At 36.5% G+C, this 27,986-nt stretch overlaps 3 protein-coding genes and 8 non-coding genes across 22 annotated transcripts in view; 9 read left to right on the plus strand and 2 right to left on the minus strand.

Moving 5' to 3' along the window:
* Positions 1-934: 934 nt before the first annotated feature.
* On the minus strand, positions 935-17,245 carry CUNH11orf54 (chromosome unknown C11orf54 homolog). 5 transcript variants are annotated; one of them, XM_070425856.1, is made up of 10 exons: positions 13,995-14,599; positions 13,531-13,616; positions 12,949-13,097; positions 10,050-10,148; positions 6,610-6,683; positions 6,331-6,432; positions 5,216-5,392; positions 3,806-3,955; positions 2,101-2,217; positions 935-1,209 (listed from the first exon to the last, which is right to left on the minus strand). In XM_070425856.1, the coding sequence occupies exons 3-10, from the start codon at positions 13,001-13,003 to the stop codon at positions 1,036-1,038; spliced, it is 948 nt and encodes a 315-aa protein (XP_070281957.1). In that variant the 5' UTR covers positions 13,004-13,097; positions 13,531-13,616; positions 13,995-14,599; the 3' UTR covers positions 935-1,035. The 5 variants fall into 5 exon arrangements, with proteins under 5 accessions (XP_070281957.1, XP_070281958.1, XP_070281960.1 ...); XM_070425857.1 differs by lacking the exons at positions 13,531-13,616; positions 13,995-14,599 and adding an exon at positions 17,172-17,245; XM_070425859.1 differs by lacking the exons at positions 13,531-13,616; positions 13,995-14,599 and adding an exon at positions 17,172-17,202 and having other exon boundaries at positions 12,949-13,092.
* A 171-nt stretch (positions 17,246-17,416) lies between these two features.
* Positions 17,417-27,929, plus strand: TAF1D (TATA-box binding protein associated factor, RNA polymerase I subunit D). Of its 6 annotated transcripts, none has more exons than XM_070425863.1 (14): positions 17,417-17,562; positions 19,520-19,646; positions 19,918-20,302; positions 21,652-21,827; positions 22,102-22,162; positions 22,517-22,686; positions 23,702-23,746; positions 24,734-24,785; positions 24,974-25,005; positions 26,054-26,105; positions 26,465-26,518; positions 27,079-27,145; positions 27,511-27,547; positions 27,788-27,929. In XM_070425863.1, the coding sequence occupies exons 2-6, from the start codon at positions 19,588-19,590 to the stop codon at positions 22,652-22,654; spliced, it is 819 nt and encodes a 272-aa protein (XP_070281964.1). In that variant the 5' UTR covers positions 17,417-17,562; positions 19,520-19,587; the 3' UTR covers positions 22,655-22,686; positions 23,702-23,746; positions 24,734-24,785; positions 24,974-25,005; positions 26,054-26,105; positions 26,465-26,518; positions 27,079-27,145; positions 27,511-27,547; positions 27,788-27,929. The 6 variants fall into 6 exon arrangements, with proteins under 6 accessions (XP_070281964.1, XP_070281965.1, XP_070281967.1 ...); XM_070425864.1 differs by having other exon boundaries at positions 26,472-26,518; XM_070425866.1 differs by lacking the exon at positions 27,079-27,145.
* LOC139019154 (small nucleolar RNA SNORA40) lies at positions 23,438-23,562 on the plus strand. The gene has a single exon (XR_011473043.1). It is a non-coding gene; the product is annotated as a small nucleolar RNA SNORA40 (small nucleolar RNA).
* LOC139019135 (small nucleolar RNA SNORA18) lies at positions 24,555-24,685 on the plus strand. The gene has a single exon (XR_011473030.1). It is a non-coding gene; the product is annotated as a small nucleolar RNA SNORA18 (small nucleolar RNA).
* On the plus strand, positions 24,833-24,904 carry LOC139019168 (small nucleolar RNA SNORD5). The gene has a single exon (XR_011473054.1). It is a non-coding gene; the product is annotated as a small nucleolar RNA SNORD5 (small nucleolar RNA).
* LOC139019117 (small nucleolar RNA SNORA8) lies at positions 25,845-25,982 on the plus strand. The gene has a single exon (XR_011473017.1). It is a non-coding gene; the product is annotated as a small nucleolar RNA SNORA8 (small nucleolar RNA).
* LOC139019125 (small nucleolar RNA SNORA1) lies at positions 26,239-26,377 on the plus strand. The gene has a single exon (XR_011473022.1). It is a non-coding gene; the product is annotated as a small nucleolar RNA SNORA1 (small nucleolar RNA).
* Positions 26,710-26,782, plus strand: LOC139019115 (small nucleolar RNA Z40). The gene has a single exon (XR_011473015.1). It is a non-coding gene; the product is annotated as a small nucleolar RNA Z40 (small nucleolar RNA).
* On the plus strand, positions 27,186-27,311 carry LOC139019132 (small nucleolar RNA SNORA32). Its single transcript, XR_011473028.1, has one exon. It is a non-coding gene; the product is annotated as a small nucleolar RNA SNORA32 (small nucleolar RNA).
* On the plus strand, positions 27,580-27,707 carry LOC139019119 (small nucleolar RNA SNORA25). The gene has a single exon (XR_011473019.1). It is a non-coding gene; the product is annotated as a small nucleolar RNA SNORA25 (small nucleolar RNA).
* Positions 27,856-27,986, minus strand: part of CEP295 (centrosomal protein 295) — a 55,928-nt gene continuing 55,797 nt past the window's right edge. For all 3 annotated transcript variants that reach the window (XM_070425861.1, XM_070425860.1, XM_070425862.1), the window contains one exon: positions 27,856-27,977. In XM_070425861.1, coding sequence (XP_070281962.1) covers positions 27,939-27,977 — 39 coding nt within the window. In that variant the 3' untranslated portion in view covers positions 27,856-27,938. The remainder of the gene's footprint in view (positions 27,978-27,986) is intronic.

The following is a 27,986-nucleotide window of genomic DNA, read 5'->3' on the forward strand; positions in this document are numbered from 1 at the left end:
ATTAGTAAGATGAGATAGTTAATTTTTGGCTAATGATTACTGAAGAACACTGAGGAAAATTTCGACCATTAGAATCAGTAAGAGTATAATTTTATGTATCTCGAAGGACAGTGGCCATGTTTAGCAATAGCCTCACATAAGTTAAAATATATACTCTCCTCAATGTTGTATTTTTGATGCTGCTTGTTCTTTCTTCTCTTTTTGCAAGTAACCAACAAGGCACAAACTGCTTCCAGTTGGCAGTCCAAACAGAGGAGAAATCATGGCTAACCATCTAGTTGCTAATGTTTGTGAAAGGGAAATTGCAAACTCTGAGTATGGTTGAACTTCACCAAAAGGAGTGAAGCTCCTCCTTCTGACCACCGTATTCCATGAGAAAAGTGTTTAAATTATTAAACACTCTGACTTCTAAAATGGATTTTTAAAATTCAATGCAAAGATTCAATAACTATCAAAATTTCCAACAGTGATTTTTCTAATATCCTATTAGGAGTTTTGAGACTAAGTTGAAAATTTTAATAATTTAAACAAATATAAGTGATTACTATTTGTAATTTACATAACTTACAACTGTAAGTTATGTAAAAATAACCAATCACATGACTCCACATCGTGTTTATATTTAAGGTATAAATATAAGACTGATTTTTATTCGATCAGCTGCCTCCTGCACATCTCTCACTGGGGATGTGCCCGCAACCCAGGTACATGCCCTTGACCGGAATTGAACCTGGGACCTTTCAGTCCGCAGGCCGACGCTCTATCCACTGAGCCAAACAGGTTTCGGCAAGACTGATTTTTAGAAAAAAAGGATGAATATCTCTATTATGTATCTTTGTTCCCAATAAACTTTTTCAGATAGACCTATGAAACAACACAGCATAATGTCAACATACCTTTCATTTCAAAGGCCAAAAATATAGAGTTTAAGTAGTGAGATAATTTCTGTTGGATTTTATATTTGCATCAATTCCTGAGTTAATCAATTAATTAACTTAGTTAATCATTTCTTTTTCTAGATGAGTAGCAGTTGACTTAATCCCGCCCAAATGAATGAGTCTCTTTTGGTTGATCAATGCGATAGAGAAACTCTGCAGGTAAGAAGTAGCCAAGATACTCCACTATATCTGGGGTAGTGTCATGATGGTAGTGTCCACCTTCTCCATGATGACTGAAACAGTGAGTGTGCTCCAATCGCAAATCAAACCCCTAGAACAACAGACAAACCATCTGTTAATATTCAAATTATTTTGAACAGAATTTACTTAAGGGGGAGGGAGACCTTTTAAATTTATATTATGGTAGTTTTTATTTTATTGTTTAAGTAGGTAATACATTCATATGATTCAAAAGGATATATTCAGTAAAATACATCTTTCCATTTCTTGCCCTCACCACTCACTTCCTTTCTTTGCAGGCAACTAATGTAAGCAGTTTCTTCCATATCCTTCCAGAAAGATTTATTTATTTTTTTCACTCAAATAGTACTCTGTACATATTATTTTTCTTTATTTAACAATATAGCTTGAGATCTTTGTATATCAAATCATAAAAGAGTTTCCTTATATTCTATTGTATGTATATGCCACTTTCCAACTGATGTTTAGATTATTTCCAGTTATTCTATTCTTACAGCAATTCTGTCATGAATAACCTTGTAATTAATAATTTTACACGCTTATGCAAATATTTAAAGATAAATTTCTAGGCATGTAATCATTGGATCAAAAGATATCACTAGCCAGTATTTTGGTAGATATTTACTTTGAATTGATCTATAGTACAATATTTTTCCTAGTGTATAGTATTAGAATATAATGAACAGTATAATAAACAGCAAATACAATGAGTCATGTTGTAATTCTACTATTTAATAACATGACTTTGGGTATTATTTAAAATGCCTGTGCCTTCATTTTCTCAAAGGTAAATCTGCTCTGCCTAACTCAAGATTGCTAGCCACCTGCTTCCTTATCTTTCAAGATAATTCCTAGTTCTTAAATAACAACACAAAAAATGTCAAATTAAAAAAAAAAACATCCTAAAACTTGAGCATCTCATTGTGGTATACTACAATATAAAAGACAGACACAGACTTACTGGGTCTTTGGAGACAAAAACTGGCAGACAAATCAAAGGAGCCTTCATCTCATAAAAATGCAACCAGTTATTCACATCTTCATCAGAGTTCAATGGGCAGGGAGAAAATTCTCTAGGCTACAATAAAAGATCATTAAACAGGTAAACATACTGAATATTTTTGAGAATTAAAATTTTATATTAAGTTAAAAAGTTTAAGAGTTCTTATACATTGTGTTGACTATTTTTGGCATCTAAAGTTATATACCTTAATTTTTAAAAGGATCACCAATCAGTGTGTACACACTAAAATGTATGAATGAATAAATGAAGGAATGAGTCTATTAATGTATTTTTACTTTTTGTAGCCTGTTTTCCTGTGAGTATATCCTCATCCTAATCTTATGTGTCATCCTATAGTACACAATATTTTTTATTAACTATATTTACCATTATGTACATTAGTTTCTAGAACTTGTTCATCTTTTTTTAAATTGGTTTTTAGAGAGAGAGGGAGAGGGAAAGAGAGAGAGAGAAACATTGATCGGCTGTCTCCCACACACTCCCTGAATGGGAATCGAACTGGTGACCTCTTGGTATATGACCAGAGGCTCAATCAACTGAGGCACACTGGCTGGGTGAACTCGTTCATCTTATAACTGAAGTTTGTACCCTTTGACCAACTTCTCTCCATTTCCCCTGTCATCACTCCCAAACCCCTGACAATCACCATATAGATTCTACATATAGGTGATATCATGCAAATTTATCTTTCTCTGTCTGGCTTATTTCACTTAGTATAATGTCCTGCAAATTCATCCATATTATCATAAATGACAGGATTTCCTTCTTTTTTGAGTCATATATATATATACTGTTTTCATAACTTGGCTATTGTGACTAATGCTGCAGTGAACACAGGAGTATATATATATCCCTTCAAGATACTGATTTCCTTTCCTTTGAATATATATATATTTTTTTGGTACATCTATTTCCGACAATAGTTGTACCTATCATATAATAATTTGGTATTTACAAATAGATTTATCTATAATTCTGTTGTAAATAATTTGGAAAAGTAATTAGTTTCACAAATGTGTTTCTTTGCAGGGTCAGCTGGCATGCCATTTAAAAATAACAGGATAAAAAAACCATTAAAACAATACATTTTCTAATGGCTTTACTGATAACATCACTTCATTGATTCATTCACCTATCAAAAATTATATTAAAAGTCCCAAATGCCCTGGATCTGTCTTCAAATAGTATTCCATACTTAATGTCTTATAAACTTATTATATTTAGCCATAGATTGTAATTTTCATGAGATCTTTTCCCCAAACTACAACCATTCTAAGAGTAAAGTCTATGTATTAAGTATGGGATTCTGGCAAAGTAATAATCAGCTTCTCAGGCTTATACTCACATCTATCTTGATCTGAAAACTAAAGACATTGAAAAGAAAGTTCTAATACATTAACATGACTCTAGCTAGACGTCATTGTACAATATGATTTACAGTATTGTTTGTCATTTAAATTTTAAAGTAATACAATCTAGTAAAATTATTTATTTAGAATGTCTTTAAAGGTAAAATTCTCAATGTGCATTAAAAAAAATCCTTAAGATCTTAAAAAAAAAAAAAAAATCCTTAAGATCTTAAGCACATGCACACACATACATATTCACAAATGCATGCACTCACACTCCACAGGCCCCTTACCATAACGTGAGTCTTCACTTTTCCTTTCTGAATTACGAAAGTACCTCCCATCCCTACAGGCTTATCTCCATAATGTTTTTCAAGAGTCTGTCTCATGCAAGTCACAAAATTAAGTTTTCCATTTCTTCTTTTGGCTTTCACCTCAATGACCTAGAGAGGACACAAATATGCATACCATTGTTCTAAAGTGCAAAATTTTATGTAAATATCTACCAAAGAGAAACATTATACAATATAATGCCATTAAGCAAATATTCACATTTTTGCTTAGAGCACCCACATATCAATACAGATATACGTGTGTGTGTGTGTGATAGAACATTTACTCTAATAATAATTTTTAGTCATGCTTTCTTGGACTGAGAGTTATGGCTAAATCCTTCACTGAACTCCAGAGATTCTTATCATTACATGTCAAGATTGTCAAGGGTTGAGAATTCCCTGGCTGAAAGGGTATTGCTTACTATGTGTTATTCCTAACCTCAGTTTGAAATGAGACTTTCACTCTGCCTGCAGTACTTTCTGAATCTTCCATGACTGGATTATTTAATTGCAGGGGAGGGGAAAATGATTACATTTTTGTCACTTCCTTTAAATTCTGGACTTAGGTTATCTTCACTTAATTAGGTATTTTTACTTCACTACCTCATTTCTCAAGGTAGCTGAAGCAGCTATCTGTACTTATTATAAAATCTAAGCGTTCTCAAAGCTAAAACTGAAATCATCCTTTTGTGTTCTAACATGAAGTAAATCTGAAGTGAGGCATTAATTTTTCTTACCTCCATCTTGCTACAATATTTTGCTACCATCATTTCTATCTAATTCATTCAATGTTTGATCAGTCAGGAATGAACAAATTGCATAGATTCTAATTATAGGTAGACATTATCAGCTACATGGTTCATCTATTTGACTAACTCACTCCCCATATGGATATCCTGATACCTTATAGTTCCTAAAAAGAAGAGTATTGCTTACTAAATATTCTTAACCTCAGTTTTAAATGAGAGTTTCTCTCTACCTGTAGTACTCTCTGAATCTTTCATAACTGGGTTATTAAAAGAGCTGCTTTTTAAAAAATATATGTATTTTTATTGATTTCAGAGAGGAAGGGAGAGGGAGAGAGAGACAGAAACATCAATGATGAGAGAGAGTAATCAATCGGCTGCCTCCTGCATGCCCCACAATGGGGACTGAGCCCGAAACGTGGGCATGTGCCTGACCGGGAATCCAACAGTGGCCTCTTGGTTCACAGGCCAACGCTCAACCACTGAGCTACAATCAGCCGGGCTAAAGAGCTTTGACTTAGGCAAGGATATTTATTAGAAAACCATATTTGTGGTGGCAGTAAAAGTTCAAATTTTTAGCTGAGAACTTCTGAGAACACTGTGTTTTTATGGACAAAATCACCTTTCCAGGTTGGCCCTCACTGGCAAAAAGGTTAGCCAGTAATGCACACCCATAATCATGGTATTTCTCACTGTATTTCTCTAGTAGGCACCCTCCATCTTCAGGGTTAATGCAGGCAAAGTAACTTCCATTCACAGGAGGTTTGTGTTCACTTTCTGTTTGAATAACTGGCATAAACTGAAAAGAAAAGTAAATTAAGTAAAATTAGTCAATCTTCCTATCTCTTTGCAAACAGGATATTTTGAATAATATGACAGAATTTTATCCTATATTTTAAGACATTTTATTTCAATACTAAGAAGACATGAAATATGAACTTTTAATTTTAGATTCAAAACAAAATGTTAAAAGATTTACAAATATAAAAAAGCTGAAAAAACATTTTATAAAATGTTTACAGTATTTCTTACAGTGTTCCTATTACATTGTAACATTTACTTTATTTAAAATGTTTAATTAAATTTTTTTTCCTTGAACAGTAGGAAAATTATATTGATTCTACAAAAGAACTTGATTATTGACTAATGGTCATATCTGTAAAGGTTGTGAGACAATGGGCACATTGAAGATGTCATTCACTCTTCTGTTTATGAGATGTGAAGAAACAGTGCTATTTTTATGTTAGAAATATATTGACATTCACAGTACTAGATATTACTTTTTGTAAATAATCATACTACTGGGGTAGGTTTCTACAATTTGTTCAGAAAAGGGGTGTTGACTAGATCATTAAATATTCCACTCATCTTCTGATAGAAAGCTGTTCTTGTACCAAAAGTAAAGATTTATGGAGAAGCTGAAATCCTCTGATGTATAAGGATTAAAATCTTTCACAATCCAGATCCACAGTAGACCACAGTTGGACCTTGGACTCACCTAAGAATGAGTTTATACCTTAAGAAAATCTGAAATTAGCGGTTAGTGCCCTATTATAGTTGCATCAGTTGGAGCATGTGCTATAATCCAAAACTGTATCAAATAGTAGCAAATCTGTAAAGAGACATGATATTAACCACTTACAATTCATCCAGAAAGTTAAGATTTCTGATAGGGAAGGAAAGGCAGACCAAATGTCTAATCAATACATAAAATAAAATAATTATATATGTGCTGACCTCAGAATTGAACCCAAGAGACTGAAATGGACCTGCCCCCGCTCCAAGAATAAAAGCTCCAGGAAGCTTGATTTCTTTTGCAATCTTATTTAGATCATAAACCTATATAAAAGGAAAACAGTATTATTTAAATAATAATTTATACAAATTCCCAGGTTTACTTTTACGACTGAGTCCATCAACAATTCCTTGCCACATTGGTCAATGATGTTCTAATAAGAGGAATCAACCCAGATTCTACAATCTTCATGTAAATGCGAAGAGTAAAAGTACACTTACTTTTTTTTTATTTACAAGAGGCAATAAGTAAGGCACACCTCCTACTTCTGCAATTCTAGTTTTCCCACAGATTCCTAAAAAAAAAAAATCAAATTTAGGCAAATATCTAATGCAATTACTATAAAATGCCAGAAAACACTGGTTTAATGTATTACGAGTAGATAACTTTCCCATTTTCATAGTTTTACAAATAGTAGGGGTTGGAAGATGTAAATAGCTAGGACCCATGTACTATTCTAACTACCTATGGCTCTAATACTGTCATAACAAAGCATGCCTTGCTATAGCTGGTAGCATAAAGATAATATACAGTTGATTATAGGGAAAGGGTTAGAATTGGGGCCAAAACCTGGATTGGATGAGGTTTCTATAATTTAACTTGTCTATAGTTACCTATTCCTTTAAAAATTCGTGGGGGTTTTTTGGTGGTTGGGGAGATGTTTAGCTAAAATTGAATTTTAACTTAAAATATTTTACTGTGGTAAAATACAATATTAGTTCTTTTAGAAATCCATATATGAAATCCTCTTGTCAAACTTGTTTTTTCCTAAGGTTGTTTATAAAAATGACAAGTAATTCGTGGTAAACTTCAGATGCTAGGAACTTTCTACTTTCATTTTTTTTAATCCTCACTCAAGGATATATTCATTGATTTTTAGAGAGAGAGGAAAAGAGAGAGAGAGAGAAGGGAACATCAGTGTGAGAGAGAAACATGGATTGGTTGCTTCCTATACACACCCCAACTGGTAACTGAACCTGCAACCTAGGTATGTGCCCTGACCGGGAATCGAACCTGCAGCCTTTTGGTGTATGGGACAACGCTTCAAACAACTGAGCCGCCTGGGCAGGGCTCCACTTACATTTGTAATTAACATCACAGGTACAGCTAGACACAGTTTGGGAGAAGACTTTTATTTTTAATGTAGAGTGGAAAATAATTATCTTTTGTCTGAGAAAAAGTAGTTTTATCAGTTTCATACTAATAGCATTACATAGTAGATATAATTGCTCTGTTTCTTCAGCTATGCATATTGTAGATGTACACAATTCTTTTAGGTTACATTTATAATTAGCTATTTTGTACATGTTTTCCATGGGATCAGCAGAAATTACTCATGGATAAGACTCTTTATCGTAAGTGTCAGTAATGCTGACGTTTAGAGAAACCACCAATGGAGTACTATTTTAGTAGTTCAGAGAAGAGACAAGTAATGGCTAAAAATGGTGACTTGTAGAGATGAAAAGGAAATTCAGAAAAAGAACAAAGAAAGAATAGGCAAATATGATGAGTTAAACTTTAGACATGTAGACCTCAAGTTGTCCTTAGCATATATAGGTGGAGATGTCCTGTATATGATAGCTGGACTTACTGATCCACAGCTAACAAAAAAAGAGATCTAGGCAACATGTACGGATTTCAAAGTTGTTGTATCCAAATAGTCATTAAAACCACAGGGGTAAATGGACAATCCAAGAGAGATTGTACAGAATATGAAGAGTTTGAGAAAAGAATTCTGGAAAACATCCAAATTTAAGAGCCTGCTAGAAAGAGAAGAAATCAGGAGAAATGAGGAAGAAAAGAAAAACACAGAGGTAGGAAAGACACCAAGAAAGACGAGGCAAAAGAACAAAGGAGAGGGGAGAACCAAGGGGAGAGAGAGTGTCAGGTAACAATGGGCAAAAAGTATGAAGTATGTAGAGATAAAATAATTCTAGTAAACATACCAAGGTCACTGGGGACATGAGCAAGATCAGTTCATGTAGAAAGTGCCTAACTATGTTTATGAAAGGTCGTATATACATATCTGACTTCCTTAGTATTGTAATTTAAAGACTCATAAGTTATTGACCAGAAACCTCTTGTTCAAAGTATAACCCTTTGGATGACAGAATTAAGATTAAACATTTTTTTCTTTGTACCCTCTGTGATTTCTGATTTTTTATTTATTTGATTTTTTTTAAAAATATATTTTATTGATTTTCCACAGAGAGGAAGGGAGAGAGATAGAGAGCTAGAAACATCGATGAGAGAGAGACATCGATCAGCTGCCTCCTGCACATCTCCCACTGGAGATGTGCCCGCAACCCAGGTACATACCCTTGACCGGAATCGAACCCGGGACCTTTCAGTCCGCAGGCCGACGCTCTATCCACTGAGCCAAACCGGTTTTGGCTATTTATTTGATTTTTTTAAATTGGGGGAAAATGTATTACTCTAAAAATTGGAAGAAACATAGCTATAAAAAAGCATTGCACTAAATGCTTCCAAGGTGTGAAGATAAATTGCCATGTGGCACACAAAACTTCTAGAATTTACAGGTCTACTTAAAATCAAAGACTGTTTAAACTGGAAAGACACCCCCCCCGCCATCCCCAAAAGGACATTTAAATCCCCCATGAGCCCCAGGTACATTAATTAACTTTCCCAGGGTAATGAAATCTGAATGTGGCAGAGAAAGAACTAGAGTTCAGGACTTTCATGTAAAACTATTTTTTAACAAAGATGTCAATTGCATACTAAAAGAGTGAATAAATATTAGTGTTTATCTTCAAATTTTTCATCACAGTAGGGTATAGCAGGAGAAAGTTGTATTTTAGAAGCAGACCTAGATTTGAATCCTTCAGTTTTCACATCTATAAACGAGGGCTAGTACTTACCTTGCAGTGTTATTGTAAAAATTAAGACATCAGATATAGGTATCTATCATACTCTGTCAAATTATATTTACTCCACCAATATTAATTTCCCTTTAATAATAATTAATAATTAAGTAATGATTATTCTCATTTTATTTTTTAATATTTTTTTTTATTAATTTCAGAGAGGAAGGGACAGGGAGAGAGAGATTGAAACATCAATGATGAGAGAATCACTGGTTGGCTGCCTCCTGCAGGCCCCCAATTGGAGACCAAGCCCGCAACCCGAGCATGTACCCTTCGCTGGAATTGAACCTGGGCAGGCTGACGCTCTATCCACTGAGCCAAACCAGCTAGGGCTATTATTTTCACTTAAACATGAGCTGGATGATCACTTGGCAAATTTGTTGAAGGATGTAAGTATTTAAGAGATGATTCAAATTCAAGGTTTTTAAGTTCTCTTCATATCTTGAATAAATAAATAAATATTTATGTAAGTTTCCATAACAGTCACTTGACCACTTAAAAACAAAATTCTCATGTAATAGCAAGGATTCTAGCCTACTAAATATTTATTATTACCCTATGAAAGTTATAAAAGTACGTAAAACACACCATCTTTCCACAAGAGTACAAAATGATATTTGACCAACACAAAAAAACAATGAGCATAGAAATTAAGCACAATTTAGTCTAAAAGTTGAAACAATTTCCTTATTTGTAGATACTTTAATCCTTAAAAATCATTTTGTTTTCAGAAAAAGATTAGGACGGAAAAAAAATTAATAGCAAAAATTGCTTACCTTTTACAGGAAAGGTAAATGGCTCCTTAGTCAAATCAGGGCAATCAACTACAGAGACCTGCACATCAGCAAAGTTATCCTTTAGCCCCTTCTGCAGAACTAATAAAGACAAGGAAAGCGATTACTTAGCATTAGGTAAAAATTTGTCACCACATATCAAATCTTCCCTCAACTTTTTTTATGTGTCACACTTCTAATCTAAACTTGTAGAATTAAAAAAGAGGGGGAAGGGATCTTATTAATGAATACAATTTGACATTAGGCACATAGTCAATCAAAAGGTATCATGTAGACCAGTGATTCCCAAAGTGGGCGCTACCGCCCCCCAGTGGGCGCTGCAGCGATCCAGGGGGGCGGTGATGGCCACAGGTGCATTTGGGGGCGATGAGTAACTGCTATTAAAATTAAAAAAAAATTAATTTCCAGGGGCTGAGTAATATTTTTTCTGGAAAGGGGGCGGTAGGCCAAATAAGTTTGGGAACCACTGATGTAGACTAAGACACATAAATACCAGTATAAATAATAGTGATTATAAACCACTGAGGAGAAACACTGCACTCAGGTGAGGACTACCTTTCTTCTGGGGAGAGGATTCCAAAGACATATTGAAATGTAAATATTTAAACTGATAGAAAGTAAGCAATTACATGCAACAACTTCCTTGAAGCTTACAGGTTGAGAAAGACAAGACACAAAAGAGTATATATTATATGATGTATTTAAAAAACGGATCACTGCCGAAACCGGTTTGGCTCAGTGGATAGAGCATCAGCCTGCGGACTGAAAGGTCCCAGGTTCAATTCCGGTCAAGGGCATGTACCTGGGTTGCGGGCACATCCCCAGTGGGAGATGTGCAGGAGGTGGCTGATCGATGTTTCTCTCTCATCGATGTTTCTAACTCTCTATCTCTCTCCCTTCCTCTCTGTAAAAAATCAATAAAATATATTTAAAAAAAAAATAAAAAAATAAAAATAAAAATAAAAAACGGATCACTAATCTAAAAGTGACAGAAGTCAGGACAGTAGTTACCTCTTGCATACAGATATTGACTGGGAAAGCACATGAAGGAGCTTTCTGCAATGCTGGAAATACTTTATATCTTGATCTTGATGGTAGTGACATGGGCATTATGTTAAAATTCATCAAGCTGTACAATTAAGATTAGTGTACTTTACTATAGATATATTATGATTCAATAAAAAGTAAGAAAGTGCTCTGGCCCGTGTGGCTCTGTTGGAGCACCATCCCAAACACCAAAAGGTGGGTGGGTTTCATTGCCGGTCAAGGCACATACCCAGATTGTGGGTTCAATCCCTGGTTGGGGTGTGTATGGGAGCAAAAGATTCATGTTTCTCTCTCTCTCTCTCTCTCTCTCTCTCTCTCTCTCATTAATAAAAAACATACCCTTGGGTGAAGATTTAAAAAAAAAAGTAAAAAAGCAAACAGATGTCTCAATGTTATAAATCTAAGAGCAATATATTTTTAAGGATGAAAAGTTCTTATAAAAACTTCTCTGAAAGTAGTGTCAACCATTAGTTTAAGTCTTGTAGAATTAGGGTCTCTAAAAACAAGAAGTCATCCTAAATCTAGCCTCAGTTGTCCTGTCATATCAGATTGATAGAAAAGAAATACAAGCAAAGAGTACTAGCAATATAAATTGTTTATGAGCTGCCATTCAGTTTTGAGAAAAAATAGGAAGGTGTAAGAGAGCCAAAACCAAGTAAAATATGAGTCCACTTCTTGACTTGAACCTTATCAGAGCGAAAGAGGAACTACCAGGACAGATACACTGTGAGAAATAAGGTTAGGTTTTAGCGTTACCATCAGAATACAACCTAAAGGCTGTCAAGCAAATGTTAGCATTCTGACAGGCTCTCCGGTTTCAGATTAATTATTCTGTCTTCACCCGGCCAGTATGGCTCAGTGGTTGAGCATCGACCCAGGAACCACAAAGTGGTGGGTTCAATTCCTGGTCAGGGCACATACCTGGGTTGCAAGCTCAGTCCCCAGTAGGAGTGCATGCAGGAGGCAGCCTATTGATGATGTTTCTCTCTTATCGATGTTTCTATCTCTCTATCCATCTCCCTTCCTCTCTCTCTAAAATCAATAAAAACACATTTAAAAAATTATTCTGTCTTCATTTTATATTCCTATTTTTTCTTTTTCTTTTCTATCTTGCCTCTTAATGTATCTTGTGAAGCTGTCTTAAATTCTTGTTTGATCAAGGTGAAATACTTAAAAATACATGGAGCCCTGACCAGTTTGGCTCAGTGGATAGAACGTCAGCCTGCGGACTCAAGGGTCCCGGGTTTGATTCCCGTCAAGAGCATGTACCTTGGTTGCAGGGCACAACCCCAGTAGGGGGCGTGCAGGAGGCAGCTGATAGATGTTTCTCTCTCATCAATGTTTCTGACTACCCCTCTCCCTTCCTCTCTGTAAAAAATCAATAAAATATATTTTTTAAAAAAAGTTTTAAAAAATACATGGAGACAGAAACATATAAGCAAGTTCATTGGCAGTTTGTCATATGGGGTTGGGAATAATATATTGGGAACCTGATTAATACTCCATAGTAGGTTATATGTTTAAAGAATACTGTAACTGATAAAAAGTTAATAGAGCAAAATTGTGCAATTCTTTGAGCACTACACACCCTTAAACCTTAAATGTAGATTATTATATTTATTTTCATTCTGTAAAATTATCAAGAATCTTCAAATAGTGCGTTTAATTTTTTTTCAAGGGCCAGAATTTTGGACTCTCAATACAAATAGTATAGAACAGGTACTGAAAAGGAAAATGAGTTCTGTATTGAAAATACTATTGCGTAAATCATATCTTAGAATATTTTTATTTTTTCCTTAGAATAATTTTAAAAAGTTTTAAGTATTGTACTTACCTCCAACAAGTTCCTCTAGACTTGGCATATGAAAAGAATACTCAGCACAGGCCATTTTCTTCTTCACGTGTGAGGATGCACAAATAAAACTACTGCAGGCTGATTATCATAGGAGTTCACAGTGCACCAACGTACAAATAGCTGCTGCTCTGGAAATGAACATTCAGAGTTCAGTTACATAAAGGGGGCAAAAGGGCATTAGTTTTCTGTTCTCACAGAAAGGCAGCCACGCCCAGCCGGTGTGGGTCAGTGGTTGAGCATCAACCTATAAGAATCAGTAGGTCACCGTTCGATTCCTGGTCAAGGCCCAGGCCCGGGTTGTGGGCTGGGCTCAATCCCCAGTGGGGGACATGCAGGAGGCAGCCAAACCAATGATTCTCTCTTATCATTGATATTTCTCTCTCTCTCTCCCTTTTTCTTCCTCTCTAAAATCAATAAAAAATATATAAAATCAATAGAAATAAAGAAAAGCAATCACAACTTCTAGTATTCAACATTCCCAGTGACAAAATGTCCAAGTAATCTCTTTTAATACTGATACTTTATATAATTGACATTTAAAATAGACAAGAAATGGCAAACCAAGAGGGCATATGGTTCATTTTCTTTAGTCATAAGCCTGGATTGAACTTGTGGTTTTCCAATGGTTGGGTTAAGGACGATAGGTCCTGAAACAAAAAGTAGTTATTAAGCTTTCTGAAGTAATTAAATGGTTGAAGATAACAGTACAGAATGCTCAAGTACTTCTATATGATAGATCATTTGTGTTTTCTATTCTATAGTTGACATTTAGGCTAAAAATTAAACAAGTTTCTTAGATTATCACTTTTAAAAAAGAAAATTTAATAAGAGAAATAGAAACTTCTGTTAATGATTAGCTTTTGAAATTCAAATTTTCATTTACAAATTAACATACTTTCTTAGTAAACAGCTTCAATGTTTAATTATTCTCATAATCTAACCAGTTATAATTTGATATTTTAAAAATATATGCTAAGTATATTTTATAATAAGTAGGCATATATTCACAGAAATTAGTATCTTACCTCAAATGTTCAGGTGTGCAAGCAGAGGGCGATAAATAAAATGAAGTCAAAAGAAACAAACAAGAGTAATAAGGTGGGCAGAATATCCCACTCTAGGCCAGTTGCAACAAGGAATGAAGGCAAAAGTTGAGGGTGTCTCTAAGAGCACTGTTGGAACTCTCATTAAAACTGTTAATGGAAAACCTCATTAATCTGAATAGTCTCTGCTACATGCTTACTCAGTAAGTGAAAGGTGGTCCTTCTGCAGCACTGGAAAAATTCTTTCAAAAAAAGTTTCTTTTTAACTTTTCCAAAGAGTCCCGGGTTTCTTATAAACTGAATTTTTAGTTTTGATGATAATTTCAAACTACACATCTCCCACAAATATGTTATTGCATACACTTAGAACTTGACATTTATTTCAGTACTTTATCAAATACCAACTTTTATTATACTTTAATTAATATGCATATTCTTGCCTCCCAAATAAAAGATAAACTGTTGATAATGGGCCCCAAGTTCTATATAATTATAATTCAACTAGAGGCCCAATGCACAAAACTCGTGCAAGGGGCTTGGCCCTCGCAGGCCTGGCTGCCTCTGCTGGCCCTCACAACCTCGGGCTTCGTCTGGAAGGTCATCTGCTGTATGGTCTAATTAGCATCTTAGTTCTTTATTATATAGGATGATCTCAAACATATTTTTAAAAATATATTTTTATTGACTTCATAGAGGAAGGGAGAGGGAGAGAGAAATAGAAATATCAATGATGAGAGAGAATCATTGATTGGCTGCCTCCTGCACACCCCACACTGGGGATCAAGCCCGAAACCCGGGCATGTATCCTTGGCTGGAATCGAACCAGGGACCCTTTAGTCTGCAGGCCAATGCTCTATCCACTGAGCCAAACTGGCTAGGGCCTCAAACATATTTTTAATGGAATAATCTATAATTGTTTAGGAATTAGACATTTTAACTTTCCCTTTAGAAATATTTCAGATGGACAGAAATACATATAAATAATTCCTGTATACTCTTCGCTTAGATTTTCCAAGTGTTAACATCATACTTTCTTTACCATACACCCAGCAAGTACTAATTAAGAACATGTCAAAATCTGCTCAATTAATATAATTTATTTATAATGAGGATAATAAAAGCATTCTAGATATTTCTACTTCTAGTACAAATAATAATGACTCAAGTTTAAATCAAACATCTCCTAATTTTACACCCTTTACTATCTTTAAAAAGGTCAGTTTTTTTTTTGGTTTACTTTTTCACCAAAATAGAAAGTCCAACCCCGGGGGGGCTGTAGCCTGAATTACTGGTTTAGAAATGTAGAACTTCAGTCAAGCCAACATCCCAGAAGGCAGTGTGGGAGTGTGTTGAAGTGGGAGTTGGAGAGGTGATGAGAGAAAGGGATAGAAAGGTTCTGATATAAACTCAGAGTGGCTCCAGGACAGCTGCGGGCCATATGGAGGCACACAGCATTTACCTCTCATACTCCATTGCTTAGAGTCAGTGGCCCAGAAGTAGGGTCTAGAGATGGGAATAGAAATAGGAACCAGCTGGATAAATGGAACTGCAATACCTAAATGGGTGAATGAGCTATGGTAACCACGCTGATAACTATTTATTAACTGCATTTTATGTACCAGACACTATGTTAGGCACTTTACATTCTCTCAAAACCTCTTACAACCATGCTGATGTCCTCATTTCATAAGAGGGAACTGGCTAGAGAATACAGTATTTACCTGACACCACAGCTATTATAAGTGGCAGAAACAGAATTCAAGCCAAATCTAACACACTGCAAAGCCAGAACTTATCACATATGCCAGTTAACCAGTGAAGGAATGACACATTTCAGCGCACAATAAGGAAGAATTTGTATTGAGTGATCTCACAGCATTGAGGATACCTGTGATGATCTGTTTGCTTTGTTTATTCCCCCCTTAGACCGGCATCTCTTTGAAGATAGGGCTGTTTCACACATCTGACTTCTATTACAGAACAAATTCAAATGAGTCAATTTGAGGATCTAATTGGCTTTATTAAGAGATCCGTGAACCAGGCAGCATCCCATCCAGTAAGTAGAAGGGCACTCCCAGAGATGGGCCATAAATGGAAGTTTTTTCTAGTCTGAAGGGTGTGGCAGACAAGTTATTAGCAAAAGAAAAGAAAGGATTAATTTTAGGCCAAGTTCTATTCTTTTGGGGTGAAAGGGCCCGAGGGTTGTTTATCAAGCAGACTACCTCATTAGGTTTGATCTGGATATTCTAGAATCTATGGATTGGCTTCCAGTCAGTACAAAGGTTCCATATTTTGAGTGGCAATCAAAGCATGATCCTTTCACAGCTTACATTTTAGGACCTTTAATACTTTTCCCGATTTTTCAACAAGTGACACTGCATTTTCATTTTGTAATGAGCCTCACAAATGACATGCCCAGTGCTCCCAGGCAGTGGACGGGACATCCATACCTGTCCTGGAGTTCACAGTATTTCACAGACTGGACATGCTCACAGGATCAGACTTTTTATGACGGGAATTGTTCGTTATTTGGAGCAAAACTGAGTGAAGAGACCGGATTACCTTCTAGGTTTGCCCTAACCTGAGATGACACTAAGTATATGACTAGACAGGTTCACTGCTTATCATATGACACAGAGGTCCGACCACGCACAAATCAGACCAGCTTATTCCGTTTTGTGACCGCTTTGGGGAAGAAGCCCCACCTAAACTAAGCTAGTTTTTAAACTGGTTTATGTTAATACTCGGGAACTAAGGGGGTGGGGGCTGAGGAAAGGAATTTATCTCCAGTGATATGTTAACCAACTCCTGGGAGGCTGACCCCACTCGAGTTAAAGAGAGAACAAAAGTCCAAAGGTGGAGAGAACTGGGTGCCCTACGCAGTAGCACGGGTGCCAGTACAAAGGTTCCATATTTTGTGTGACAGTCAAAGGAAGATCCACAGAAGAGATTTTTGAAGGCAAAAGGAGACCTAATCCGACAACAAAGCACACTAGGCACCACGCACACCCACTCACCCACACCCGGGACGCCAGATGTGCAAACGCGAGACCACCGGAAACAAAGCCGGCTGTTTCCTCGCAGTTCACACCCGTTCTGGTCACTTGTCCGCACAATTTCTTCCCGTCGTTTGCCTATGCTCTTGGCTATAACACTTACCTAACGGGTTAGTTACGGAAGCCTGCGCCTAAGCCCTGCCTCCGGCAACCCCGCCTCCTCTGGGTTAGGGGTTCAGGCCCCGCCCACTTGTCATCGCTCCTCCCCCCGCGGCCACCTGAGCGCCGCTCCCTGTACTCCCGCCTCTCGCGTTCTTTCCGGAGCCAAACTGTTATCGCGAGAGTTTGGCCCCACTCTTAACGAGGTCTCGCGGTTGGTTCGGTCTTTTCCTCCGCGCGCTTGCGGAGGTCGGCGGTTGTTTTGTGCTGTGCCGCGGAGGCTGGCGGTTCTTGGATGCGGGCTTCCCAGGCCTGGGCTGCGGGTGGCGCGTACGCAGCTGAGGCCCTTACCGAGCCGGCGCTTGGTGGTGCCCGCCGTCTGCCTGCCTACACGGGTAAGAAGAGGACAGTGCCATCCGGGCCTGCTGGGCGGGGGAGAGGGTGCGCCTCTAGCCTTCCCCCGGCCGCCCCCCCACCCCCCCACCGCCCGCGACGCTCGCGAGGTTCGGGCCTGAGGGCGGCGGCGCACACACCACGATTACAGTGGGTGTGATCCCGAGTGTAGGTCCTACACTGTAGGAGTTGTAGGCGACATAGACAAGTGCAGGGGTTCTGGGCTAATACCACCAGGTAACGCTTAGGCCGCCTTCCGTGCCGGAGGGTAGGCGCTTCCTGAGACAGTCACCGAGGGTCAGGTAGTGGCTGGAGAGGCTGTGTGGGCGCCGGCCGCGTGCAGGGCAGGCCACGTGGCGTCGCCCAGTTTCGGAATAAGGGACACTCAGAAATGCTGTCTAGATAAGTTTCGGAAACTGATTTTTGAGCTAACTACACTTCATTCTGAGAATGTCCTAATTACGTTTTAGAAAATTCAACCTCAGGTATAGCACCAGCGCCATTGGACCCAATGTTGAATTTAATCTAGAGCATTTTTTGACATAGTCTGATTTTATATTTAAACTACAACAAAACCATGAAACTACTATGTGAGTCCATTGGACATTTGGGAAAATCTAAGATATATGTGATCTTATTGATTGCCCATTATTTGAAATGCTTTTCTGTTAATTTTAAGAAAACTTTCATCTTTACTCATTGGTCATTGTCAAGTATGTTAAACACTGAAAAATGCAAACGTGGAAGAATGATGACATCCTCTGTAAGGGCGAACCAGTATTGATTTCTCATCTTTTACTTTTTAAAAAAAATATATTTTATTGATTGTTTTACAGAGAGGAAGGGAGAGGGATAGGGAGTTAGAAACATCGATGAGAGAGAAACATCGATCAGCTGCCTCCTGCACGCTCCCCACTGGGGATGTGCCCGCAACCAAGGTACATGATGCCCTTGACCGGAATCCAACCCGGGACCCTTCAGTCCACAGACCAACGCTCCATCACTGAGCCAAACCTGTTAGGGCATCTTTATTTTACTTTTTAAAAAATTGTATTTTGTTGATTTCAGAGAGAAAGGGAGAGGGAGAGAGGGATGGAAACATCAATGTTGAGAATCATTGATTGGCTGCCTCCTGTACGCCTGGTACTGGGGATCGAGCCCGCAACCCAGGGGGTGTGCCCTGACTGGGAATGGAACCGGGATCTCCTGGTTCATAGGTCACTGCTCAACCACTGAGTCACCCCGGCTGGGCTTTATTTTTAATTTTAAATTATTTTTCCAAACTATTGTAAAATCTTCCAGGAATTTTTTTGAAAAGGAAGATAAAGGACATCAATGTTAATAGTCCAATAGCCTCATTGAAGTTTGAGAGAGAATTCAGATCTTTTAAATTAATAACCCTAGTAACAAAAAGGTATGCCAAAAAGATTTCATAGTGATTTTGTTGAATCAGTATGAATGGGAAAACGCCACAAATGAATATCCCAGGCCAGGAGTTTAAAAATGGTGTGATGGACTGAGATAGTAAATTGATATACTGAGGCTTGCTTTGTGAAACTTTTCTAGGAGTTCCCATCTGCTTTTGGAAAATGGCTTTTGGGCCATTAACTGCACATTACTAAATGACTAATGATAAAATTGCATTTTTTCCTGTTATTGGAAAGATGTTTGATATTTTTTGGGGGGAATGACATTTTCTAGAATCTTGTTCCACTCGACAGCTTTAGAGGCACAACTGAAAGATACAACACATTAATAAAATTTCTAGATTTTAGAATTTTTTATTTGAAATGGATGGTTCCTACATGAAAATATGAATGGCCTTGTAAATGTTTGTGCCTTAATTTACATATAATGGCATAATCTGCATCAAATTTGCATTGTTTGAATACTAGCTGTTTGTGCTGGCACTTGTTCCGGGAAACTAGACATCATATGTAGTGTATTTTATGTTGTCAGAAATTTGGTGAAAGCAAAGAACAAGTGAGAGTAACAATTTTGAGACAGACTGGAAGAAGATATCAGGAATGGATTCTCCGGACTACATAACAGTATCTGATTCAGCTATGGAAATTGAAAATCAAAAGTAAGTGCATTTTTTTATATCAACGGCAACTGCCAGATTTTCCCTAGAAAACACTAGATTTGATGATAATGTTTACTGTACTTGAATTACCGGGAAAGCAGAAATCCTTGTAGATAAGGAGTGGTGGTAAAGGTAATTTTCAAAGATTAGGAAAGGAGAAAAACCTGAGCAGGTTTTCCTGCTTCTGTCCTTGAAGAAACAATACATTACTGGTAATAAGCGTTCAGTCATATAAAGAGGATACATTAATTTTCCCCCTTTTTTTCCCTAGTGATAGCTCTTCCTCTGATAGCAGCTTATTTAAAACTCAATGTGTTCCTTCCTCACCTAAACGGAGGCAAAGAAATCCCATTAGGAAATGTGTTCATTCACTTGAAAGTGTTCAAGAAAGAGATTCATCCAGTGACTCATCTATAGAACCAAGACCATTGACTTTAAAAGCTATTTTTGAAAGATTCAAGAAAAAGAAGCCAAAGAAACGTAAAAAGAGGAAATATAAGCCAACAGGAAGACCAATGGGAAGACCAAAAGGAAGGAAAAACAGTAGGTCACAAATAAGTAAGAAACAACTTAAAGTTAAAAGACCTCAGTTCCCATTTATAGAGTCAGAGAATGGAAGAAAACCAATACCTTGGAGAAAAATTTTAACCTTCGAGGTGAGTTAGTGTATGTGGGTACCCATAGCTAAAGTGCCTGAAATGGTGTGTTGGTCACTTAGAATTTAGATGGCTTCGCTTGGTTACTAGGTGAAATTTTTACGGGTGTATTTAGTGAATATACCTGTATATAAAGTGCTCCAGGGCTGTTCATTTTCTTATTGATACTGAGCAGTTAATTTCTGACACATTTGCCTGATAAATGCCCTGTAATTAGCAGTATACGCTCCTGTATTTGATTTAATGTTTGCATAGTTAATTTTTAATTGCTTGATTTAAATTCTGATTTATTTGAGGGAATTAATACTGAACTTTAAAAAAAATGTTGATTTCAGAGAGGAAAGGAGGAAAGAGAAACCTCAATGATGTGAGGGAATCATTGATTGGCTGCCTCCTGCACACCTCCCACTGGAGCATGCAACCCAGGCATGTGCCCTGACCAGGAATTGAAACTGGGACCTCCTGGTTCATTGGTCAAGACCTGGCAGTTAACCTATGTTTGAAGGTGATTATAATGTGCGCCCTGGACGGCTTGTCTTAAGTGGTTAGAGTAGCAGTTCTCAACCTGTGGATTGCGAGCCCTTTGGGGGTCGAACGATCCTTTCACAGGGGTCACCCTAAGACCATCGGAAAACACATAATTACATACTGTTTTTGTGATTAATCACTATGCTTTATGTTCAATTTGTAACAATGAAAATACATCCTGCATATCAGATATTTACATTACGATTCATAACAGTAGCAAAAATTACAATTATGAAGTAACAACGAAAATAATTTTATGGTTGCGGTCACCACAACATGAGGAGCCACTGGATTTAAATTCTGATTTGAGAGAATTAATACTAAACTTTTTTAGTGGTTAGAGCATTGTCTGGCTGGTATACTGAAGGTTGCAGGTTTGATTCCTGGGGAAGGTCATGTACCTCAGTTGCAGGCTCGATCCTGGTGAGGGTTCGTGCTGGAGGCTACCAACCGATGTGTTTCTCACATTGATGTATACTCCCTCCCTGCCCCCCTCCCCACCCTTATTTAAAAGCAATAGAAAAATAACCCCAGGTGGGGGTTAAAAGATTGTTTATCTGCATTTAAGTCTAGTAATTCCCAAACAACATAAAATTTGTTCTTGGTTGTACCAACTTCGGTAAGTTTGATAATTTTCTAGGTAGCAGTGAGTTTTACGATCAGCATTTGTTGTATTACATGAGTTGCACATGGCAGAGTAGTTAAATCAAGATCACTGAGAGCTCTTGGTAAGGGGGTCCTTGCTGTTTTGGAACACACCTCTTGTTGAGGGGTGGAGGAAAGTGTTATTTTGTAAGGCTGTGACTTTTTCTGATTTGTAGCAAGCAGTGGCAAGAGGATTTTTCAACTACCTTGAAAAACTGAAGTATGAATACCATCTCAAGGAATCCTTAAATCAGATGAATGTTGGTGAAGATCTAGAAAAAGAAGACCTTGATAGTCGTAGATATAAATACTTGGATGATGATGGATCAATCTCTCCTATTGAAGAGTCGGCGTAAGTTTAATCATGTCAAATGGTTTATTAATGCTCATTCATCCTTATGCTTTTAATTTGTTCATACTTTAATAATGATGGGAGCAAAGATAATAGGCCATTTGGGTTATTACAGTTGAGCTATGAGCTTGGCACATGAGAGCCAATTTTGGGTGTTATACATGACAGTGTAATTTTCCTCCTTGACTAGTAATAGTTATTTTGTGTGTAATAACTATATAATATACTATTGCGTTATAGAGGATTTAGTCATCTGATATTTTGAATATTGCAGAGAAGAAGATGAGGTTGCTACAAATCTTGGACGTGATGATGAATGTGATATCAAATTGGTGGTAAGTGACATTTTTATCCTGCTTCCTTTTGGGAGGGTGCCTCAGATGGTACAGGAAGAATTTTATCCAATAGTTACTGTCTTACAGTCCCTGTTTAATTTTGGAAAGGCTATAATTCATTTGGTGCAGGAAGTACAAGAATAAAAATGCTTTTTGGGTAGTTGAGTGTGACATGGACTTTTCAGGACTATTAGGTTTGCTACTAGGCTATCGAGTGAGAATAAAACCAAAAGTTAATTGGATTTTTAACATCTTAGATGTCTCCAGGTTGAAATCATCTAGAACTCAGTTATGTGTAATTACTAAAGCAATAAAGTTTTAGTTATTGCTTAATATTGGTATTTTTTTATGCAGGAGAATAATTATTTCATAATAAGTTCTGAATTACCAAAGAAGATGAATGTATATTTAGAGCAAGAATACACTGAAGACGTTGCTTTGTCTAAAAAGAAAGGATCAAAGTCCAAAAACATTGGACAGAAGACAGAATGACCTGAAAAGGAGATACGAACATGAATGTCAAGGTAAAGAGACTAGAGAAAAAGAAACTACAGAAAGTAAAGATGATATGAATATATATGCCAATCCAGTGATAAAGCTGCCACGATGAAAATTAAAAGAACCTCTGAACAAATTTGTGAAAGAAACTGCTAAAGAAGTAATTATTAAGAAAAATTGAAGTGAAATTGTGCATGTACAAAAAATTTGAGGCTTTCATAGCAGAAATAATCTTTTGCACAATAATAAAGTCCTACTGCCTGGCCAGTGGCTCAGTTGGTTGTCATCCTGTGCACTGAAGGGTTGCTGGTTTGGTTCCTGGAAAGGGCACGTAACCTGGGTTGTGGGCTTGATCCCCAGTTGGCATGTTCCAAAGAGGCAGCCAAATGATGTTTCTCTCCTTTCTCTTCAGTATGTTCTCAGGATTAAATATAAAATTTTCAAAAGGGTCCCACTGTTTTTGCCTATACTTGTTTATGTCAGCGTAAGAGCTTAAAGGTATTATTTCAGCACTGAATCAAAGTACAGAGATTGTAATCCTAAAAATAAAATCTTACCACTAATGAATGACAAGTCACCCTTCTTAGGATATCTGAAACCCTTGCTGTATTTTTATCCAGTTTTATTCAGACAAAAGTGACCTTTATTGTCAAATGTTCAGTGCTGATAAGAATTGAATAATTTCCCCTTCTTAACAGCCTGGAATATTAACTATCGTTGTCTTTTGTTGCCATAAATATTACTAATTATATTGCTAAATATACTGCATTTCACAATAGCACTTGTGTTTGTTTTTGTAATTTGTGGACAAAAACTACATACAGGTGCTAAAAATAAAGCCTCTTTTGCAACCCAGAACTCATTGCTCAGTATGAGTTTTGATACATATAAGAAGGAACATGATACCTAAAACACTGGTTCCAGGACTGTAGGATTAATAATTTAGAAAGAATAGAATATAAGGGAAATATCAACCATATTGCTTTAGTATTTTTATTTTGCTGTTGATAACACTATAACGAAGTTGACTTTTTTTATTAGGGTTTTATCTTGAGAACACTGTCTGGATTTATGTCAACTCTTTAGGTGAGTTTTTGGATCAGATTTGTTTAAATGTATAGCACATTGTCAGATAATATAAATCTCCACAGGTTTCATTATTAAATGACTTTTTGCCAATTTTTAACTTCTGATTAGAACACGATTTCAGAAAATGAATCTTGGGAATCACCATTATATAGGGATACTGTGCCAGCTTCACGTCACTTGCAGGAAAGGGTCCCAAAACTGGCAGTTGGGCTATAGAAGTAGATTTAATACTATAATACTAGAAATGACTACTCAGGACACGGCTTCATAAGTTTAGATGGTATAAAGTTTTCAAATGGTAAGAACATAAAGATAGCCACATTAAAGCTTTTCCTGTATTTTTAAAGTTTTCAAATGGTAAGAACATAAAGATAGCCACATTAAAGCTTTTCCTGTATTTTTATATTTGATAACAAGTAGCTAAGGGGAAGATTATTTTATATAGATCTTCATTTCTGAGGCAAAAATTCTGTTAACTTTGCTGTGTAATCTGGGAATTTCATAGGCGAAAGATGGCAGTACCAAAATTCATAGAAATCAATTTATACATGGATATTTCACCTTTGGGTTATCTAGAGTAGCTACTTGCCATTATGTATGTTTTTTTTTGGGCAGGGTCAGAATGTACTTTCTGTGCAGCATTGTTAGAATTCTTTGTGATTAATTTTATGGGATAATTTTATTGTAAATTTGAAGATGTTTGACTATTTTTATAATTTTGAGTTTAAATGGTTGGAGCAGATCAGTTCTCATTGTCTTCCTATGGAGACTTAGGTTTGCTTATGCCTTTTAAAATGTGTAAATGATTGAGGTCTATCCCGATGGGTCTTTTTCTGTAGACTTACATCGTTGGAAACGCCTCATAGAATAAATATGTTGTTTCCTTTATTCACAGAACTGCGTGTTAGATCTGTGGGAAGGAGTTACAAGACAGCTGCTAAAACCGTGACAGAATTAATCATCTAAATTTTTTTTTAATCTTAGGTATTTTTGTATATCCTGAAGATCTGTACGATTCTAAGGAGTGATAGCTTAGGTAAGTTTTAATTGGCGACAGTGTGACAACTTTAGGGTACCACTGCAGTTCAGATGATGAATTTAACTGTTCAACTGCTGAATGATACAGACATGAACTAAAACATAATTCTGACAGCTGAATATAACTCTATAAGTTTTAGTTTTTAATCACATTCATCAGTCTTTTATTTGGTGTTTTATCTGTAGGAGTGAAGATTTTAACTTACTCATGTGTACAGGTAAGTGGAACATTTAATTTCTTTTCATTTATTAAGGACTCAAAGTTGTGTAATTTGTGAGTAGAGTTAAGTCCTCCCTTAACACTATTGATAGGTTCTGAAACTATAAGTGAAGTGATGTAAAAGGAAGCCAGTTTGACCACAGGCTAAATGATGAGAAGTTGCTGTGGCATTTCAACTTGATAAGGATACCTTGAACAAAAGGATGTTAATTCGAGGACTGCTGTACTGCATCCCATTACTGTTGTGACTAATACATTAGGTATAAAGCAGAATTGTCAATATCTTGGTGAAAATATTTGCCATAATTGTATTTATATACAAAATTGGTGTGTGTGTGGGGGGGGGGGGTGAAGAGACTGCATATCTAGGGGTACAAAATGAAAATGTACCCTTTTTGCACCCTTTTATTAAATGGACCATTCCATATGGTTCATCCTAGTAATGCAGACTTGGATAAAATAGCAAAGGAATTCCACTTAATAACAGTTTGAACAATGGCAACCTTTATTTCTAGTGCAAAGAGAGAAGATAAAGATAATAGTGACTTAGGTTTATAGTTTATTGCATTAATATGGTTGCCTCATTGACAACTGGAAAGTCGCTTTTTTAAAAAAAATTTCTTCCCCCCCCCCATTGACCCTCCCCCCATCAACCCAGCTCTTCACACTATTGTCTGTGTCCATGGGTTAATGCATATAAGTTCTTGGGTTAATCTCCCTCCCCCCCCACCCCAATTCCTCTTGAGTTTTGTCAGCTGGTAACATGCTTCTGGATTTGCAAAAATGATATTTAATCCTCAAATACTTAAAACAGAAGTGTTTATAGTTCAGTCATAATGCACTGCATGGTATCTGCATTCAGTAGTTTATTCCTGCTGGGTGTTCAAAGGACAGTGCAATATAAATTCAGTATTTGGCATCGTTGGTTTTCTTGGCTTTGTGCATGTTAAACCTGGTATTTTTATTGAGACATTATTCTTACAGTTCTTAGTGTTCAGTTGGACATAAGTAATCTTCAGTAGGAACTAATACTTGTCTCTTTCTAGGGTGTCTGATATTAAAAAACCAGACAGATCCATCTACTCAGACCCTAATCACGTAAGCCTTTCTATTTCTGTTGCTTCTAGGGGTTTGTTTCCTTTATTGATAGCAAGTGTCAGCAGGAACTACTTCTATAAATGTCAAAGCCTTTTGCATAGTGTATACATGAGCTTGAGAGAAACTTTTATAAAGCCTCATTCTATATGAAAATGGGCACTTTTTTTGTGTACGGTGTCCAGAAATTTGTTAATGTGGCTACATTGAGATACAGGTTATGCTTCCATCACAGTAATCTTATTACAGTGGTGACAATGAGACCTGTAACATAAGACTTGAATTTCAGAAACAATTAAGAAATAGTATACCTTACATCACCTGCTAAAATAACAATAACAATGTTTTTTCTTAATATTCAGTTTATAGAGTCCTAAAGTAAATTGCTTGAAGAAATTAGTTCCCAACAATTATAGGTAAGATTTTAATTTTTTCCTTCAAACTCCCTCCTAGCTTACAGGAGACTTAAGCTCCTTTATAAAACTTAAGTATTAATGTCCTTGCATTTATTCACTTATTACAGTAGCCCATCCTGGTGGCTTATTACTACCACAAAAAAATTGGACATTAAAAAAGCCGACCGCTATGTTTATACAGTTCACCAGCATGATGTTATGATGATGGGCAAAATGTTCAACTGCTCTGAATGAGCTGAATGAAAAATTGCCATCTGAACATCCATCTACATAATAAATATGAAAGCTAAGATAAGCATTCCCTGAAACACAAAACATTTCCAAATAGTGCATTTCCTATGAGAGTTTTATGAATGGAAATGGATTAAGTCTTATTTTAACATTAGATTTGTTCCCAATATTTAATTTGATTGAAAAGATGCTTATTCCAATTTTCAGTTTCAAGCCTGGAACTTTCATTGTATGCTAGTTGGGAACTGGTTGTCAGGGTACTTTGGACCCTAATTAAATGTATTTTGAAAAATTTAGTCCAATACGAACGTTAAAATCTTTTTTCATAGGTGCAGAATTTTTGAAGTATGTCCATATTCAAGTGTAGATCAAAGAAGCTCAACTAAAAGGATTGTGGCAAGTTATTGTCTTTATCTTACCCCACACCAAAGTATAAGGGTCATTACCAAGGCTTTTAGAATGCAGTTTCTCATTTGCCGTGGACATGACCACAAAACATTTCCCCAGTAGGTTTTTTTTCTGCTATGTTTGTAGCATAGCATTCAGCCTACTGGGAACATTTTACTAACCTAGATTTACATTGCTAGGTCACAGTTCACTACAGATATAACACAAGCTATAGGAGATTTCTGTAATAGTCCTTGGGAATCAGATTTGATGACAGCCATTTTAGATGTCTGGGGCTTGATGTTCTTTGTCTAGCCAAGTCCTTCTCAGTTATACTGTTTGTGATCATGATAATCTCTATTCCTATTATATAGGACTGACTTGAGATGACATCCGGATTGAGCAAAAAAGGTATGTAAACATTAGCTAAGGCATTAATTCATGGGTCATTTCAAAGAGAGCTTATGGGACTAAAACCAGGAGCTCTTAACGCTGTGACCGAAAATTGAAGTTCTCCATAGGATGTAATAAACACTCAGTAGTGTCTATTTTGTCCTGAAGAGATATATGATTTAGCCACTTACATCAGTGATTGGTGAGGAGGGAAAGTAAATTTTCTAAGTTTAACCACTGCGTACTCTTCTTTCTTAGGGAATAAGATGATTAAGACTCAAACTCAGGAGGAACTAAGGCAGTGGAAGAACTCAGAACATGTGAAATTCCTTAAATAAAAGTTTATTAACTTTAAATAATTGTGCCTATGTTACAAATAATAAAAGACCTTTATACTTTTTGTAGAAAGTCAGCATGTATTTTTGGCTCGAAGTTTCTCTAGTGTTTTCTGTGGAGG

Source organism: Myotis yumanensis, unplaced genomic scaffold (assembly GCF_028538775.1).
Source record: "Myotis yumanensis isolate MYYU_CA2020_CCGP unplaced genomic scaffold, mMyoYum1.0.hap1 SCAF_10, whole genome shotgun sequence".
NCBI classification, from domain to species: domain Eukaryota; kingdom Metazoa; phylum Chordata; class Mammalia; order Chiroptera; family Vespertilionidae; genus Myotis; species Myotis yumanensis.

Excerpts from the sequence above, each read along its gene's own strand:
- CUNH11orf54 (XM_070425857.1), bottom strand. The coding sequence starts at position 13,003 with ATGGCCTGTGCTGAGTATTCTTTTCATATGCCAAGTCTAGAGGAACTT. Across the intron at positions 3,956-5,215 it reads GTGAGGGCCAACCTGGAAAG|GTCATTGAGGTGAAAGCCAA; the intron begins GTGATTTTGTCC and ends TGTCCTCTCTAG. Across the intron at positions 1,210-2,100 it reads TTTTTGTCTCCAAAGACCCA|GGGTTTGATTTGCGATTGGA; the intron begins GTAAGTCTGTGT and ends CTGTTGTTCTAG.
- TAF1D (XM_070425863.1), top strand. The coding sequence starts at position 19,588 with ATGGATTCTCCGGACTACATAACAGTATCTGATTCAGCTATGGAAATT. Across the intron at positions 20,303-21,651 it reads GAAAAATTTTAACCTTCGAG|CAAGCAGTGGCAAGAGGATT; the intron begins GTGAGTTAGTGT and ends TCTGATTTGTAG. Across the intron at positions 22,163-22,516 it reads AATGTGATATCAAATTGGTG|GAGAATAATTATTTCATAAT; the intron begins GTAAGTGACATT and ends TTTTTTATGCAG.